At 54.3% G+C, this 12,231-nt stretch overlaps 1 protein-coding gene across 4 annotated transcripts in view; it reads right to left on the bottom strand.

The window, feature by feature from the left end:
- KIAA1671 (KIAA1671 ortholog) overlaps window positions 1-12,231 on the bottom strand; it is a 179,994-nt gene that overhangs the window by 100,875 nt on the left and 66,888 nt on the right. For 3 of the 4 annotated variants that reach the window (XM_014857864.3, XM_070516283.1, XM_070516284.1), the window contains exon 5: window positions 6,529-6,663. The exons of the other annotated variant lie outside the window; for it this stretch is intronic. In XM_014857864.3, the coding sequence (XP_014713350.2) occupies window positions 6,529-6,663 (135 nt within the window). The remainder of the gene's footprint in view (window positions 1-6,528; window positions 6,664-12,231) is intronic. 4 annotated transcript variants of the gene reach the window in all.

The raw sequence follows: 12,231 nt of genomic DNA, 5'->3' as shown, positions 1-12,231 counted from the left end.
ACACACAGTAGGTGCTTAATAAATGTCTGTCAAATGAATGAATGGGTGCATAAATGAATGAATGATTAGTATTTATCATCCTGGATTCCATAATTACTTGTTTATAGACTATTAATATGATCAACTTGAGGATAAAAATGAACTTATTTATCTTTATAGCCTTAGAGCTTTGTATGTATTAATAACTAGGTAGAGGATGGATGGATGGATGGGTGGATGGATGGATGGACAGATGGATGGGTAGGTGGATGGATGGGTGGATGGATGGATGGACGGATAGATGGATGCATGGATGGATGGGTAAGTGGATGGATGCATAGGTAGATGGATAGATGGGTAGATGGATGGATGGATGGATGGATGGATGCATGGATGGATGGGTAGGTGGATGGATGGATGGAAGGATGGATGGATGGATGGATGGATGGATGCGTAGGTAGATGGATGGATGGATGAATGGATGGATGGGTGGATGGGTGGATGGATGCATGGATGCATGGATGGATGGGTAGGTGGATGGATGGATGGATAGAAGGATGGATGGGTGGATGGATGCATGGATGCATGGATGGATGGGTAGGTGGATGGATGGATGGGTAGGTAGGTAGGTGGATGGATGGATGGGTGGGTGGGTAGGTAGATGAGTGGGTAGATGGGTGGGTGCAGAGATAACTAGGTAAGTGGATGAATACAAAATGCTCCCATACAAAATCTCAGGCACAACTGATCACTCGCACTTTAAAACTGAGGAAACAAAAGCTTTCTGGTCTGGCTGGTTTTGATCCAGCAAAGGAACTTTAATCAGCTGAGATACAAGTGACTCCGTCTTCTCCAGCCCTTTCGACCCAGCGGTGAAAGACTAGAAGCAATTAAGAAGGGGACAAGCCACGGCTCAGAGGATTCCTGAGCCTCCCCAGAGCCCAGTGCGCCGTGCAGTCTCTCCCCGCTCAGCGCTGCAGTCATGCTGCTAAAGCCAGCCTGACACCCTGGCTCAGCCAGGCAGAGAGGTCACCCTGGCCTCTGGGTCAGCTCCCCCCAGCCTGTCTGTTCCACTCGACCGTCTCTCCCGTCTCTGAGCCCTGCGCCCCAGCAGACTGGGGGCCTTGGACGCAGGGATCATGTCTTCCCATCCCTGAAGCCCCGTGCCCAGCAGCCTCTCAGGCCACAGCATCCAGATGCTAGGCAGATTCTCTCTTTTGTCCCATGCCCTGGTTTGGAGGCCCCAGGCTTCCTTATCAAGGACCTGACAGCCCTCATTTTCTTTCAGACTGTGTAATAAACAACGCTGTCTATGGGGCGAGCAATAGCCGTTTCCAACCTGGCCAACCGCCACAACAGAGGCTGGAAGACTTGCCTTTCGCAGACTCTCTTGCTGCTAGCAGTGGCCACGGGACCCAGTTCCTGCCCATGATATGTAGACGAAAGTCTCGTGTAAGCTTTTGCTTTCTTGCAGACTCAGCTGACATGGCCCCTCGGCTTCCCACTTCTTGCTGCCTGAAAGTGGACCTAGCGACTGGAAAAGTGGCAGCCACTTTGGGACCATGAGGCACAAAGCAGGAGGGAAAGCCCACGAAACTCTCTGAGATGCTGGGCCAAGCCAGAAGCTGCCCACCTCTGGCCATCTTGCTGGGTGCGGCAAATGAGCCCTTTCAGTTAAGCCAGTGAGCCAATTTCCTGATCCAGGTTCAATTCAACATGACATGAACACAGCATCATACGTGGGAATGCCAAGCAACACATTATCAGGAGGAGTCCACATCCTAGGCAAATAAAAAACCATAAAATCTTTATGCATGACTTGCTTTTTAAGCACAATCTTTGAGAAGCTATTTCCAGCAGTTCATACATATGATTTTTCAATTTGATTTTTTCCTTCCTATTGGAACGCCCAGTCGACCAACTCAAATTCAGAGACTCTGTAACCAGGACCAGCGATGTGTCCACTGGGGACCACCTCCAGAGTTCCCTCTTATCGCGAATTGGCTGCATCCACAAGAATTACTATTCTTGTCATTAGAATCCAATTTCCCCCATCCTCCAGTCATTATAATAGAGTCGTCAGGTTCAAATGCTGTCAACCCTTCCATGACTGCCCTGGCTGATCCTCGTACAAAGATGGCGGCATGATGACGGAGCTGCCAGGAGGTGGCGCCACCTCTGGAAAACAGGAGCCAGAGTTTCATCAGCAAGAGATGTGGGAAAAGTCTGAACTCAGCATTGAAACCCACTCGGTGGTGTCCAGGAAGGACACATCCATCAGAGTAAAGTTTAAGAGCCTCCAGGCCACCTCCTGGGCTCCGGATGACAGCCATGAATGGAACCCAGTGTCACACCCCGAGACCTTTGCCCGAGCTGTTCCCAGACCACACCCATCCGGCAAACACCTGCCCATCCTTCAAGATTTCAAACAAGTGTCCTTCCTCTGTGAGACCTCCCCAAATGGACACAGGTGCTCCGTGATCTTGGCGGTGGGGAGCTCTGAACCACGAACGGGGCAGTAAGCACAGTGCCACAGCGCCCGGCACACAGGAGAACCCACCGCCATTACTCACACCTTCTCATTCCTCTATGCTGTATTCATAACACGCAGATAAATATTTGTCAAAGAAGCCGGAAGCCCCCACACTGCCCCCCATCCCCACGGGGCTAGTCACAGCCCCCAGCACGCCTCCTGCCTCACCCCATCCACACCTCTGCCTATGCTGGTCCTCCTTTCCGCCCATCCCCCTCTCCTCCTCCTGCACCTACCTAGACCCTCCCAGGCCCCCCGGGACCGTGAACCCCAGGAGGCCGAGTGAGAGAACCTCTAGGGCCCTGTCACTCAGGGCCTGGCGCACAATAGGCCCACAAAGGAAAGAAGTCATCCCTGAAGGAGCCAGCAAATGCTAACCTACGGCTTTGGGAGAACATTCTCGAGGTTACCAGAGGCCCGCCACCTGCCCCATTGCAGGGACCCCCACGGCTGGTGAATCTGCGCCTTCATGGTCATGGGAGGGGCCCCGGGGTGAACTGCGGCCCAAGGCCACGGTCCACGGCTGACTCACCGTGTTTTATGATGGCTGCGTTTTATGATGGCTGCGTGAGTGCAGGAAAGGAGGGGGTGCCCACCCGCGGGCGGGGGAGGGAGGAGGCCCAGCCCGAGGCTCAGACTTGCCCTGTGGTCCCAAGGGCACTCCAGACAGGACCGAGGGAGGGGGCCGTGCAGCGAGCACCAGCCAGGGAGTCAGAGAGGCGGAATTCCAGCCCTGGCTCTGCCCGGCTGCTGCGGGGCCCTCGACCAGACGCCTCCCCACAGCGGGCCTCGGGTTCCTCAGCTGCACACACACTCCTAAGACGGGGGACAATTTCCTGTCCCATCAGTGGCTCTGCAAGAGGACGTATGAAAAAGACTCACCTGATGGGAAATAACCGTCAACAGTGTGGCAGCAGGTCCCAGCTATGGGGCAGTCACCTCACCGGGCACGGTGCCAAAGCCAAACGCTTTCTCAGCATCATCTCGTTTCAGCTCCGTCCTCCCCCCATCACCAAGCAGGGTGGTGGGAAACCCAGCCGATGCGGAGGAGTCTGGACCCCAGACTCAGACCTTGGGAGAGGCGCTTAATGGCTCGGAGCCTCAGTTTCCCCATCTGTAGAATGGGGATAACCCTGCAGCTCACAGCATCAGTGTTATGGTTACTGGGAGGCCCCATTTTGCAGAGGAGGAGGGAGAGGCCGGGGTGGAACTCACGGCTCACAGCCTCTGCTAAGTGGTGCAGGGTGGCCGGACCTAATATCGCCCTCTCAGCCCCGGGCTCAGGGCATCTCGTTCCTCGTGCAGCTAATGCCCCGAGCGCTGCAGGCCCACGGGGAGAAAGGAGCCGGAGGGGCTGGGGACAGGTGGAGAGCCCCATCCCACAGCAGAAAGGGCCCAGGTCCAAGGCTGGAGGCGGCAAGGCCTGATTTCCATTCCAGCCCCACCACTCATGAACTGTGTGGCCTCGAGCAGGCGGCTTCACCTCTCTGAGCCTCAGTTTCCTCCTGGGCAAAATGGGATTCGCACTCCCTAACACGGGGGCGGAGTGGGGACTGACAAGGCCTGAGACACAGCCTCAAAACACAGAGACGAACCTGCACCGACACCGGAAGCCGGCAGCACGAAGGCCTGAGTCAGAATGGCGACGGGAGGAACAGCAGACATGTGTCCGTGGCCCCCAGACACCTCCCGGAGGACAACGTGCAGGGCTGACCAACTGCCAGCAGGAGGGGCAGCCGGCAGGGCCCAGGGCTCAGGACCCCATCCCCACCTGGAGGGTCACCCTGGCTCAGTCAGGCCCTCTCTCTGGGCCTCAGTTTCTCCATCTATACTAGGTGAGGGAAAAAGGAGGGGAGAGGAAGGGGGAGAGAGGTGGGGGAGGATGAGGAAGGAAGGAAGTCGGGGAGAAGGGAGGAGAAGCCAGGCGGGAGAGAAGGAGAAACGCTCTGGAGGCCACAGAGACCCACCCTCATCACACAGAAGGACAAGCCGAGCTTTGTGAGGTCCACCCAGCCACCTGACCAAGGTCACACTGCGGCTGAGCTGGAACCAGAACCCACTTCTTTCACCTAAGAGCCCAGGGTTAGGTCCCCCGAGTCAGGCTTCTAGAAAAGAAGAGAGCTGAACCCCACCACCACCCGCCATCCCCACCCCGGGGCGGCCGCTCCCCAGAACCAGAGGCGTGCGTCCTGAAAGCAGAGATGGGGTCTGACGCCCCCAGCCCTGTCCGGTTCAGACTAAGCACCTCCCACCATCTGCCTCCGGAGGAGAGGACATCAAGCACCCAGCAATGGGGCAGGGGCCTTGGGGGCCAGAAGGAGGGGGCCATGGGGAGCTGTGCGAGCACGCCAGGCACAGAGGCTCCTCGGTGACGGCGGGTGGAAGAGGAGGAGTGGCCGGCCAGGGAGGATGCGGCAAGCCGACTATAAAAAGAGGGGTCTTCAATGCCTTCTCCCCATAACCTTTTTCTTCTCGCACACACACAGAAGTTCAAGTACAATCAGATAAGCTGAGTCGGTGCCACCTGAGACGTAACGGAGACAAGGGCAAGAAAGAAATCCTCGGACAGGAACGGTTAACAAAAAACAAGGCAGGTCTCGAATGTGTGCGAGTCTGTGGCTGAGCTCTGAGCGCTCGGGGAGGCTCCCTGGGCTGCTGGGCAGACGCCTGCCGGGGTCTGAGTCCCTCCTCTGCGGTTGCCCCCAGCCCTACAATTTCTACTCTGCTGTCGCCACTCTCCCACCAGGTACCAGCACAAATCCTGCCAGGGGCGTCTTCTTCGTTTGTTTTACAGAAGAAGATACCGAGGTTCAGGGAGTGAATTTTCTTGCCCGTGGCCATCAAGCTAGAGGGACGGACCTAGGATCTCAGTGCAGAATCCCGTGTCCCCAAGACGTGAGATGAGGCACCAAGGTCACTGAAATGCACGGGGGTGTGCGATCATAGAGGAATTCATGAATAGAACCAGTGTCACCTCGTTAAAGACACACCTACCTCAGATGCCCCGACGTGGGGCCTGGAGCCCTGAAGGGACTTCATGAGCAAGTGCAGAACTCAGCAGATCTCCAAGGATCACGGACTCAAGTTCAAAAAAGAAATTCCAAAAAAAAAAAAAAAATCGGAAGTGGCGCAGTCCTGGAACCCACCTGGGGATACTGAGGGTCCAGGGAAGGTGGTTTCCCCGAGGGGCTGTGCCTCACTCACCCACCTCCTCCCACAAGAGAGGAAACAGGCTGAGAGGAAGTGCTGGTCCCAACGAGTCACAACTACGTGACAGCCAAATGGAGACTCGGAAACAAGGATGATAATAAGAATGGTGATGATGGCGCTTATTAAGGAGTTTGCTGTAGACCCGGGACCAGGCCAAGCACTTCCTGCATCATCTCATCCGGGCCCCACATCGGCCCTGAGAAGTAGATACTGTCATTATCCCCATTTACAGACGAGGAAACTGAGGCCAGACGCCTGAGCGCACGCAGAGCTGGGATTTGAACTAGGCCATCCGGCCCCTTCCAGCTGAACAGTGCCCGCCCTCCTGGGGTCCCCACAACTCTCGGCCACTGTCCAAACCACTATGTGCTGGGCCCTACGCATGATCTCACTCCATCCTCCCAAGGGCGCGAAGGAAAGAGGAGTCCTGATCCCGCTTTCCAGGTGAAGAGACTTGAGTGCAGAGAAACCAAGTAAATGGCTCAAGGAGGCTGAGAGGAGGCGGTAGTGGGATTCGAACCCAGGACTTCCAGACCCTGGGACACGTGCTCTTCGCTGCTCGGTGTCGGGCAGCTGGGGTCCGGGAACCCGAGAGGAGGCAAGGCTCCCCGGCAGAGCCACCAAACGCCCTCCCCGTCCCGAACCACCACACAGCCAGGCAGACGGCACCCGGTTCCAGAGAGGCGCCTGCCCATCCTCGGCCCTTGGGCCCCTGGGCCAGCCTCCCTCTCAGCTCGGCCGCATTCCCAAGGCTGCCCGACGACCAGCACGGCCTGCGAGTTCCCCTCCGGCCGCGCATCACTCACCATGAAGGGCCCGCTCTTCTTGTCGTTGCAGAAGCTGTGGCTTCTCTGGGGGCCCGAGGCCGCAGGGGACACCGGCTGCAGAGCCCGCTCATTGTCCTGCAGGGCCTCCTCCCTTCCCTGGTCCCGCGGCGGCACCTGAGGCACAGAACCCAAGAAAAGGGGGTGACTGGGGCCTCCCCATTTACAGGAAGAAGATGTTGCACTGAGAGAGTCCACTCTGTAACAGCAAGGACAAAGAAGAAGATGAAAGGGCCGGAACCTCCCCCTGCACACAGCGGTCCACCCCAGCGATGAGAGGTAATTTATAGGATCAGGACCGAGTTCAGCCCAGCCTCGGCCACTTAAATAACTGTGTGACCTCAGATGAGTGCCTTGACCTCTCTGAGCCTTGGCCATGTGGGAAAAGACCCATAATAACAGTACTCAGCTTCTGGGTTCATGGGAGAACCAAATGAGGACCAACCCATGGAAAGTGTGTGACACGGTGCCGCCAGCAGGGGGCAGACGTGTACGGGTCCTGAGGGCCTGGCTTGCTCCCCTGGTCCCTCCCCCGCGCCGTGCCTGACATGTGGGGAGCCCTCTGTAAGTCACCCAGCCTCATTACCGCCACTCGAGGCTCTTGGTGGCTTCATTTCAGAGATCTCTCCATGCATCCCAATACACGTGCATGGATATGTAGGGAAATACATATATTCCTATATAGGGAAACGGTACGTGAATAGAAGGGAACCAGAGATGCTGGTCTGAACCTCATCGTTTTTTCCCACTCAGTTATACACAGGGGATGCAGTCGCAGGCCGGTAAATACAGGACTCCAGGATGTGGACTTTACACGCCTCACACTCTCCCCACACAGACAAGGAAACGAAGACCCAGAGAGGGGAGGCATCTGCTTAAGAACCACAGCATGAGCCACGAGCAGGGCTAGATTCCCGATCCTTTGCTCCACAGCCTCTTTTTTTGATGCCTCTGGTTCTCCTGCAACCTCCCTGGCTGTTCCTTCTCAGCCTCCCCGCGTCTCAGAGGGATGTCTGAAGGCAGGTGCGCCCCGGGCCAGCCCAGAGCCTTCTCTTCTCCTATGACATCACCTCCTCGGGGATCTCTCACGATGCCCCGTAGCTTTTAATGAATCCCACGTGTGCACAGACGACTCCCGACTCTGTCTGTCCATGTCGGGGCTCCGGCCTTGTGGATCCCACGCCACCTCCCACTCAGCATCTCTCTGCACAGCTCAGGCTCAACTCAGACTTCAAATGCCCACAGCAGGCCTCTCGATTCCTCCCCCCAAAAGAGTGCCCCTCCCCCTTGCCCACTGCCCAGCTGGGCAGCCCGTGACCTTCAGGCGGCTCTTCATCCTCCTCCTCCTCTCCATCCTATCAACCAGGCGGACGCTCGGCCTTTGAAACATGCTGCGAACCTCACATCACAGACCAAAATTGACTCAAAATAGATCAGAGACCTAAAGGTCAGAGCTAAAGCTGGAAAACTCTTAGAAGAAAATATAGGCGGAAATCTTCATGACCGTGGATGAGGCAAGGGTTTCTTAGATAAGGCATTAAAAGCACAAGCAACAAAAGAAAACCGAATTGGACTTGATCAAAATGAAAAGCTTTCATGCCTCAAAGGGCACCATTAAGAAAGGGAAAAGACAGCCCACCGAATGGGAGGAAATTTCTGCAAATTTTATGTCTGATATGGGACTTATAACCGGAACATATAAAGAATGATTACAGCTCAATAATAAAAACATGAATAACCCAATGAAAAAACGGACAAAGGATCTGCATAGACGTTACTCCAAAGAAGGTATGCAAATGGCCAATAAGTACCTGAAAAGATGTTCAACAGGAAATGCAAATCAGAACCACAAGGAGGCACCATTTCACATCCACAGGATGGCTGCCATCAGAAAGACAGATGGTGACCACCGCCAGGACGTAGCGGAATCAGAAGGCTTAACACCATCGGTGGGAATGGAAAAGGGTGCTGTCACTTCGGAAAACAGTCTGGCAGTTCCTAAAGGTGAAAGCTAGACTTCCCGTCTGCGCCAGCACTGCCACGCCTAGGCGTCCCCCCAGAGGCATGAAAACATTCGACCACACAAAAACTGGTCCATGAATGTAATTCTGACACACGTGACAACACGGGTGAACCTTGAAAACATGGTAAGTTAAAGAAGGCAGTCATGGGGCCGGCCCGGTGGTGCAGCAGTTAAGTTCACACGTTCCGCTTTGGCGGCCCGGGGTTCACCGGTTTGGATCCCAGGTGCGGACATGGCACCGCTTGTCAAGCCATGCTGTGGTAAGCGTCCCACATATAAAGTAGAGGAAGATGGGCATGATGTTAGCTCAGGGCCAGTCTTCCTCAGCAAAAAAGAGGAGGATTGGCGGCAGATGTTAGCTCAGGGCTAATCTTCCTCAAAAAAAAAAAGAAAACAGTGACAAAGGACCACGTGTTGTGATTCCACTGATATGAAATGTCCACAATAGGCGAATCCAGAGACAGAAAGCAGATTAGTGGTTGCGCAGGATGGGAGAGTACTGGGGAAATGGAGAGTGAGTGCTCCACGGGCACAGGGTTTTCTGGGGCGTGATAAAGTTATTCTAAAATCGAGTGTGATGATGGCTGCACAACTCTGTGAATACACTAAAAGCCATCGAATTGTACACTTTCAATGGGTCAACTGTATGGGACATGAATTCTATCTCAATAAAGCTGTTACCAAAAAAAAAAAATGCTATGAACCCCCCCATGCTCACCAGCCCAGTGTAAGCCCTGTCACCTCTTGTCTGAGGACCATGGTGGGCCCTCGCTGGCCTCCGTCCTCCACCGTGCCCCGCTCAGAGCAGCCGGGGTCTCCCTAGCACTCAGGGCGAGGCAGCCGTGCCCAGAAGCCTTCGCTGGCCCCCTTATGTTCCGGGCCCCGCCCACCTCTCCATCGCAGCTGCAGCCAGCACCCCCTGTGCCCACTGGGGTCCCTCTAGCCTCCACAGGACCAGCTCCTCCCAGCCTGGGGCATCTTCCCTTTCTGCTCCTGTGTCCTCCCCACAGATGTGGGCCTGGCTGGGTCCCTCCATCACTCAGATGGCAACATTCAGGCCCTTCCCATAAGACGCCCCCCCCACCCGCTTCGAGTAACTTCCGTCACCCTCTTGGTTTTCTGTCTCCCCAGGACTCGCCAATCTCTAAATGATCCCACTCACTCACATGAGGTCTCTCTGCCTCCAGATTGGTGCTGTCCTCTAGAACGTTCTGTGATGACAGAGATGCTCTCTGTCTGGGCTGTCCAATACAGTCGCCATGGCCACCTGTGGTTCTTGAGCACCTGAATGTGGCCAGTGCTCCTGAGGGCGTGAATATCTAATCTTGTTTAATTTTAACTAATGCAAATTTTAAAAAACCACACTCGGCTAGTGACTGTCGTATTGATCTGCACGGCCTGATAAGTGGGCTGGGCCCTCCCAGCAGCCCCGCTGCCTAGAACAGGGCCCAGACGGGGTTAGTCCATTTATCAGTGTAGTCAATGAATGGAGGGATGAAGGTCAACCCCCAAGGGCATCTGATTTCCTCAAACCTCCTTTGCATCAGGCCCCAGACCAGGGTCTTGACCATCTGTTATTTCATGATAAATCTCCAATAAGTCTGTGAAGCACACAGGATTCCCATTTCACAGATGAGGAAACTGAGGCTCAGAGAGGTCTGGCAAGGTGTCCAGAGTCACACAGCTAGTAAGTCACAAAGCTAGGGCCTGATCCCAGGTCTGCCCAGTTTGCAGTCCAGGGCAGTTTCCTGGGAGAAATCAGATCTTGAAAGTACAGAGGGTCCATCTTCCTGATAAAGAACTCTGAGAACTCAACACGAAAAGGGCCGACCTTCCAAAAAAGAGCCGGCGGCACATAAGGGAGCGGTTCCGGGAAGGAAATACAAATGGCCTCACGCACGGGGCAAGGCGAGGGGCACCGAGCAGGGGCCAGGCCCAGAAGTCCAACAACACACCTAGCTGGCAAGGCCGATGGGGAACGGGCCGTCGCCCTTGCAGGTGAGGATGCAAACAGGTACAGCCCCGCTGCAGGGCCCTGTGACGCAATCCTGCAGAATTACAACCACCTTCGGCCCGTAGGCAACTGCTTTTCGGGACCCACGGATGCACCTGCGCATGCGCAGAATGACAACTAAGTGGTTTGTAAATACCGAAGGATCGGAAATACCATTCATCCCTACTGTTAAAAGGAAGGAAGATGCTCTCTGGGGCTGAATCCACTATAAGGAAACAAGGCACGTGGCAGATCTGTGGGTTCGGCAGAGACCCTCAACCCGAGAACCCCCAGGGGAGCTTTTAAAGCTAACGAGGCAGACCCCACCCCGAGATTCCAGCCTAACTGCCCGGGGTGAGGCCCCCGCATTGCCATCCTTTAGGGTTCCCTGCGTTACTCCGCCAGCAACCAAAGTTTCAACCACTCGTACAGAACGCGCTCTCTTATGGAAAGAGGAGGCAAAAACAAGACTATGTATTCACATTTGCTTGTATTTTCAGAAAGAAACTCTAAAAGGATTCAGACAAAAAAGAGTATAAGTGATTCCTGAGCGGCGAGGACGGTGAGGCTGGCAAATGAGAGGGGTGGGGGAGGTTTTATTCCGAACTTTATGTATTTTTGGAGCCTTGTGAACATATTCTTTCTTTTGAAATGAAAATAAATAATTGGATTAAAGGAAGTACAAGGATTGGGCGTGGGACAAAGTTTCGATGAATGTTAAGTGAAAAAGAAAGAGAAAGCAAGAGAGGGGGAGAGAAACAGAGAGAGAGAGGGGAGGGAGGGGTCGCTTTAACTACAATCACAGCCACGCGGGGTCCACGCGCATAAGTGGCTGTGAATCAGGGAGTCCTCACCCAAAGGAGTGAAGACGCCCATCGAGATGCTCCCTGAGTCCTGTTTCTAACACAAAAACCCAAACCAACACAAACGTCCATCAGTGCGAGTCTGGGCAAGAGTTTGACTCAGTGATACCATAAAATACTTTGTAGCCATTAAAAATACTAAGGTGATCATGTATGCACCTATACTGTTAAGTAAAAAGAAGGCAAGCTGCGGGGCTGGCCCCGTGGCATAGTGGTTAAGTTTGGTGTGCTCCGCTTCAGTGGTCTGGGTTCAAGGGTTCAGTTCCCGGGCACGGACCTACACCACTCATTGGTAGCCATGCTGTGGCAGCGTCCCACATACAAAATAGAGGAAGACTGGCACAGATGTTAGCTCAGGGCCAATCTTCCTCAGCGCAAAAAAAAAAAAAGCAAGTTGTAAGATTTTCTGTAAAATGTTGTTATGTTTCCATAAAATGGTATGTGTTGCCTATATCTGTATCTGGACTAGCGTTTTTTGGCCTTGGAACTACGTCCCTTTGGGGCAGGATGATTCTGTGCACGGGGGATGCTGAGCAGCATCCCTGACTTCTACCCACTAGACGGCAGGAGCAAACTCTTCTCCAACTGTGACAGCAAAAAAATGGCTCAAACTTTCCCAAAGGTGCCCTAGGGGCAAGACTGCCCACGGCTGAGAACCACTAACAGGCCTGGAGGGGTGTGCCCCAGTTTGTGCCCCGGACCCATCACTCATCATCTGGGGGAGATTTTCTTTCTCAACCACGTTTCTATACTATTTTAAATTTTACACAAGCCCTCACTACTTTTGTAATCAGGAAAATAGAGCA

Source organism: Equus asinus, chromosome 8, assembly GCF_041296235.1.
Source record: "Equus asinus isolate D_3611 breed Donkey chromosome 8, EquAss-T2T_v2, whole genome shotgun sequence".
NCBI lineage: Eukaryota > Metazoa > Chordata > Mammalia > Perissodactyla > Equidae > Equus > Equus asinus.
This window is presented reverse-complemented; position numbering and strand designations above follow the sequence as displayed.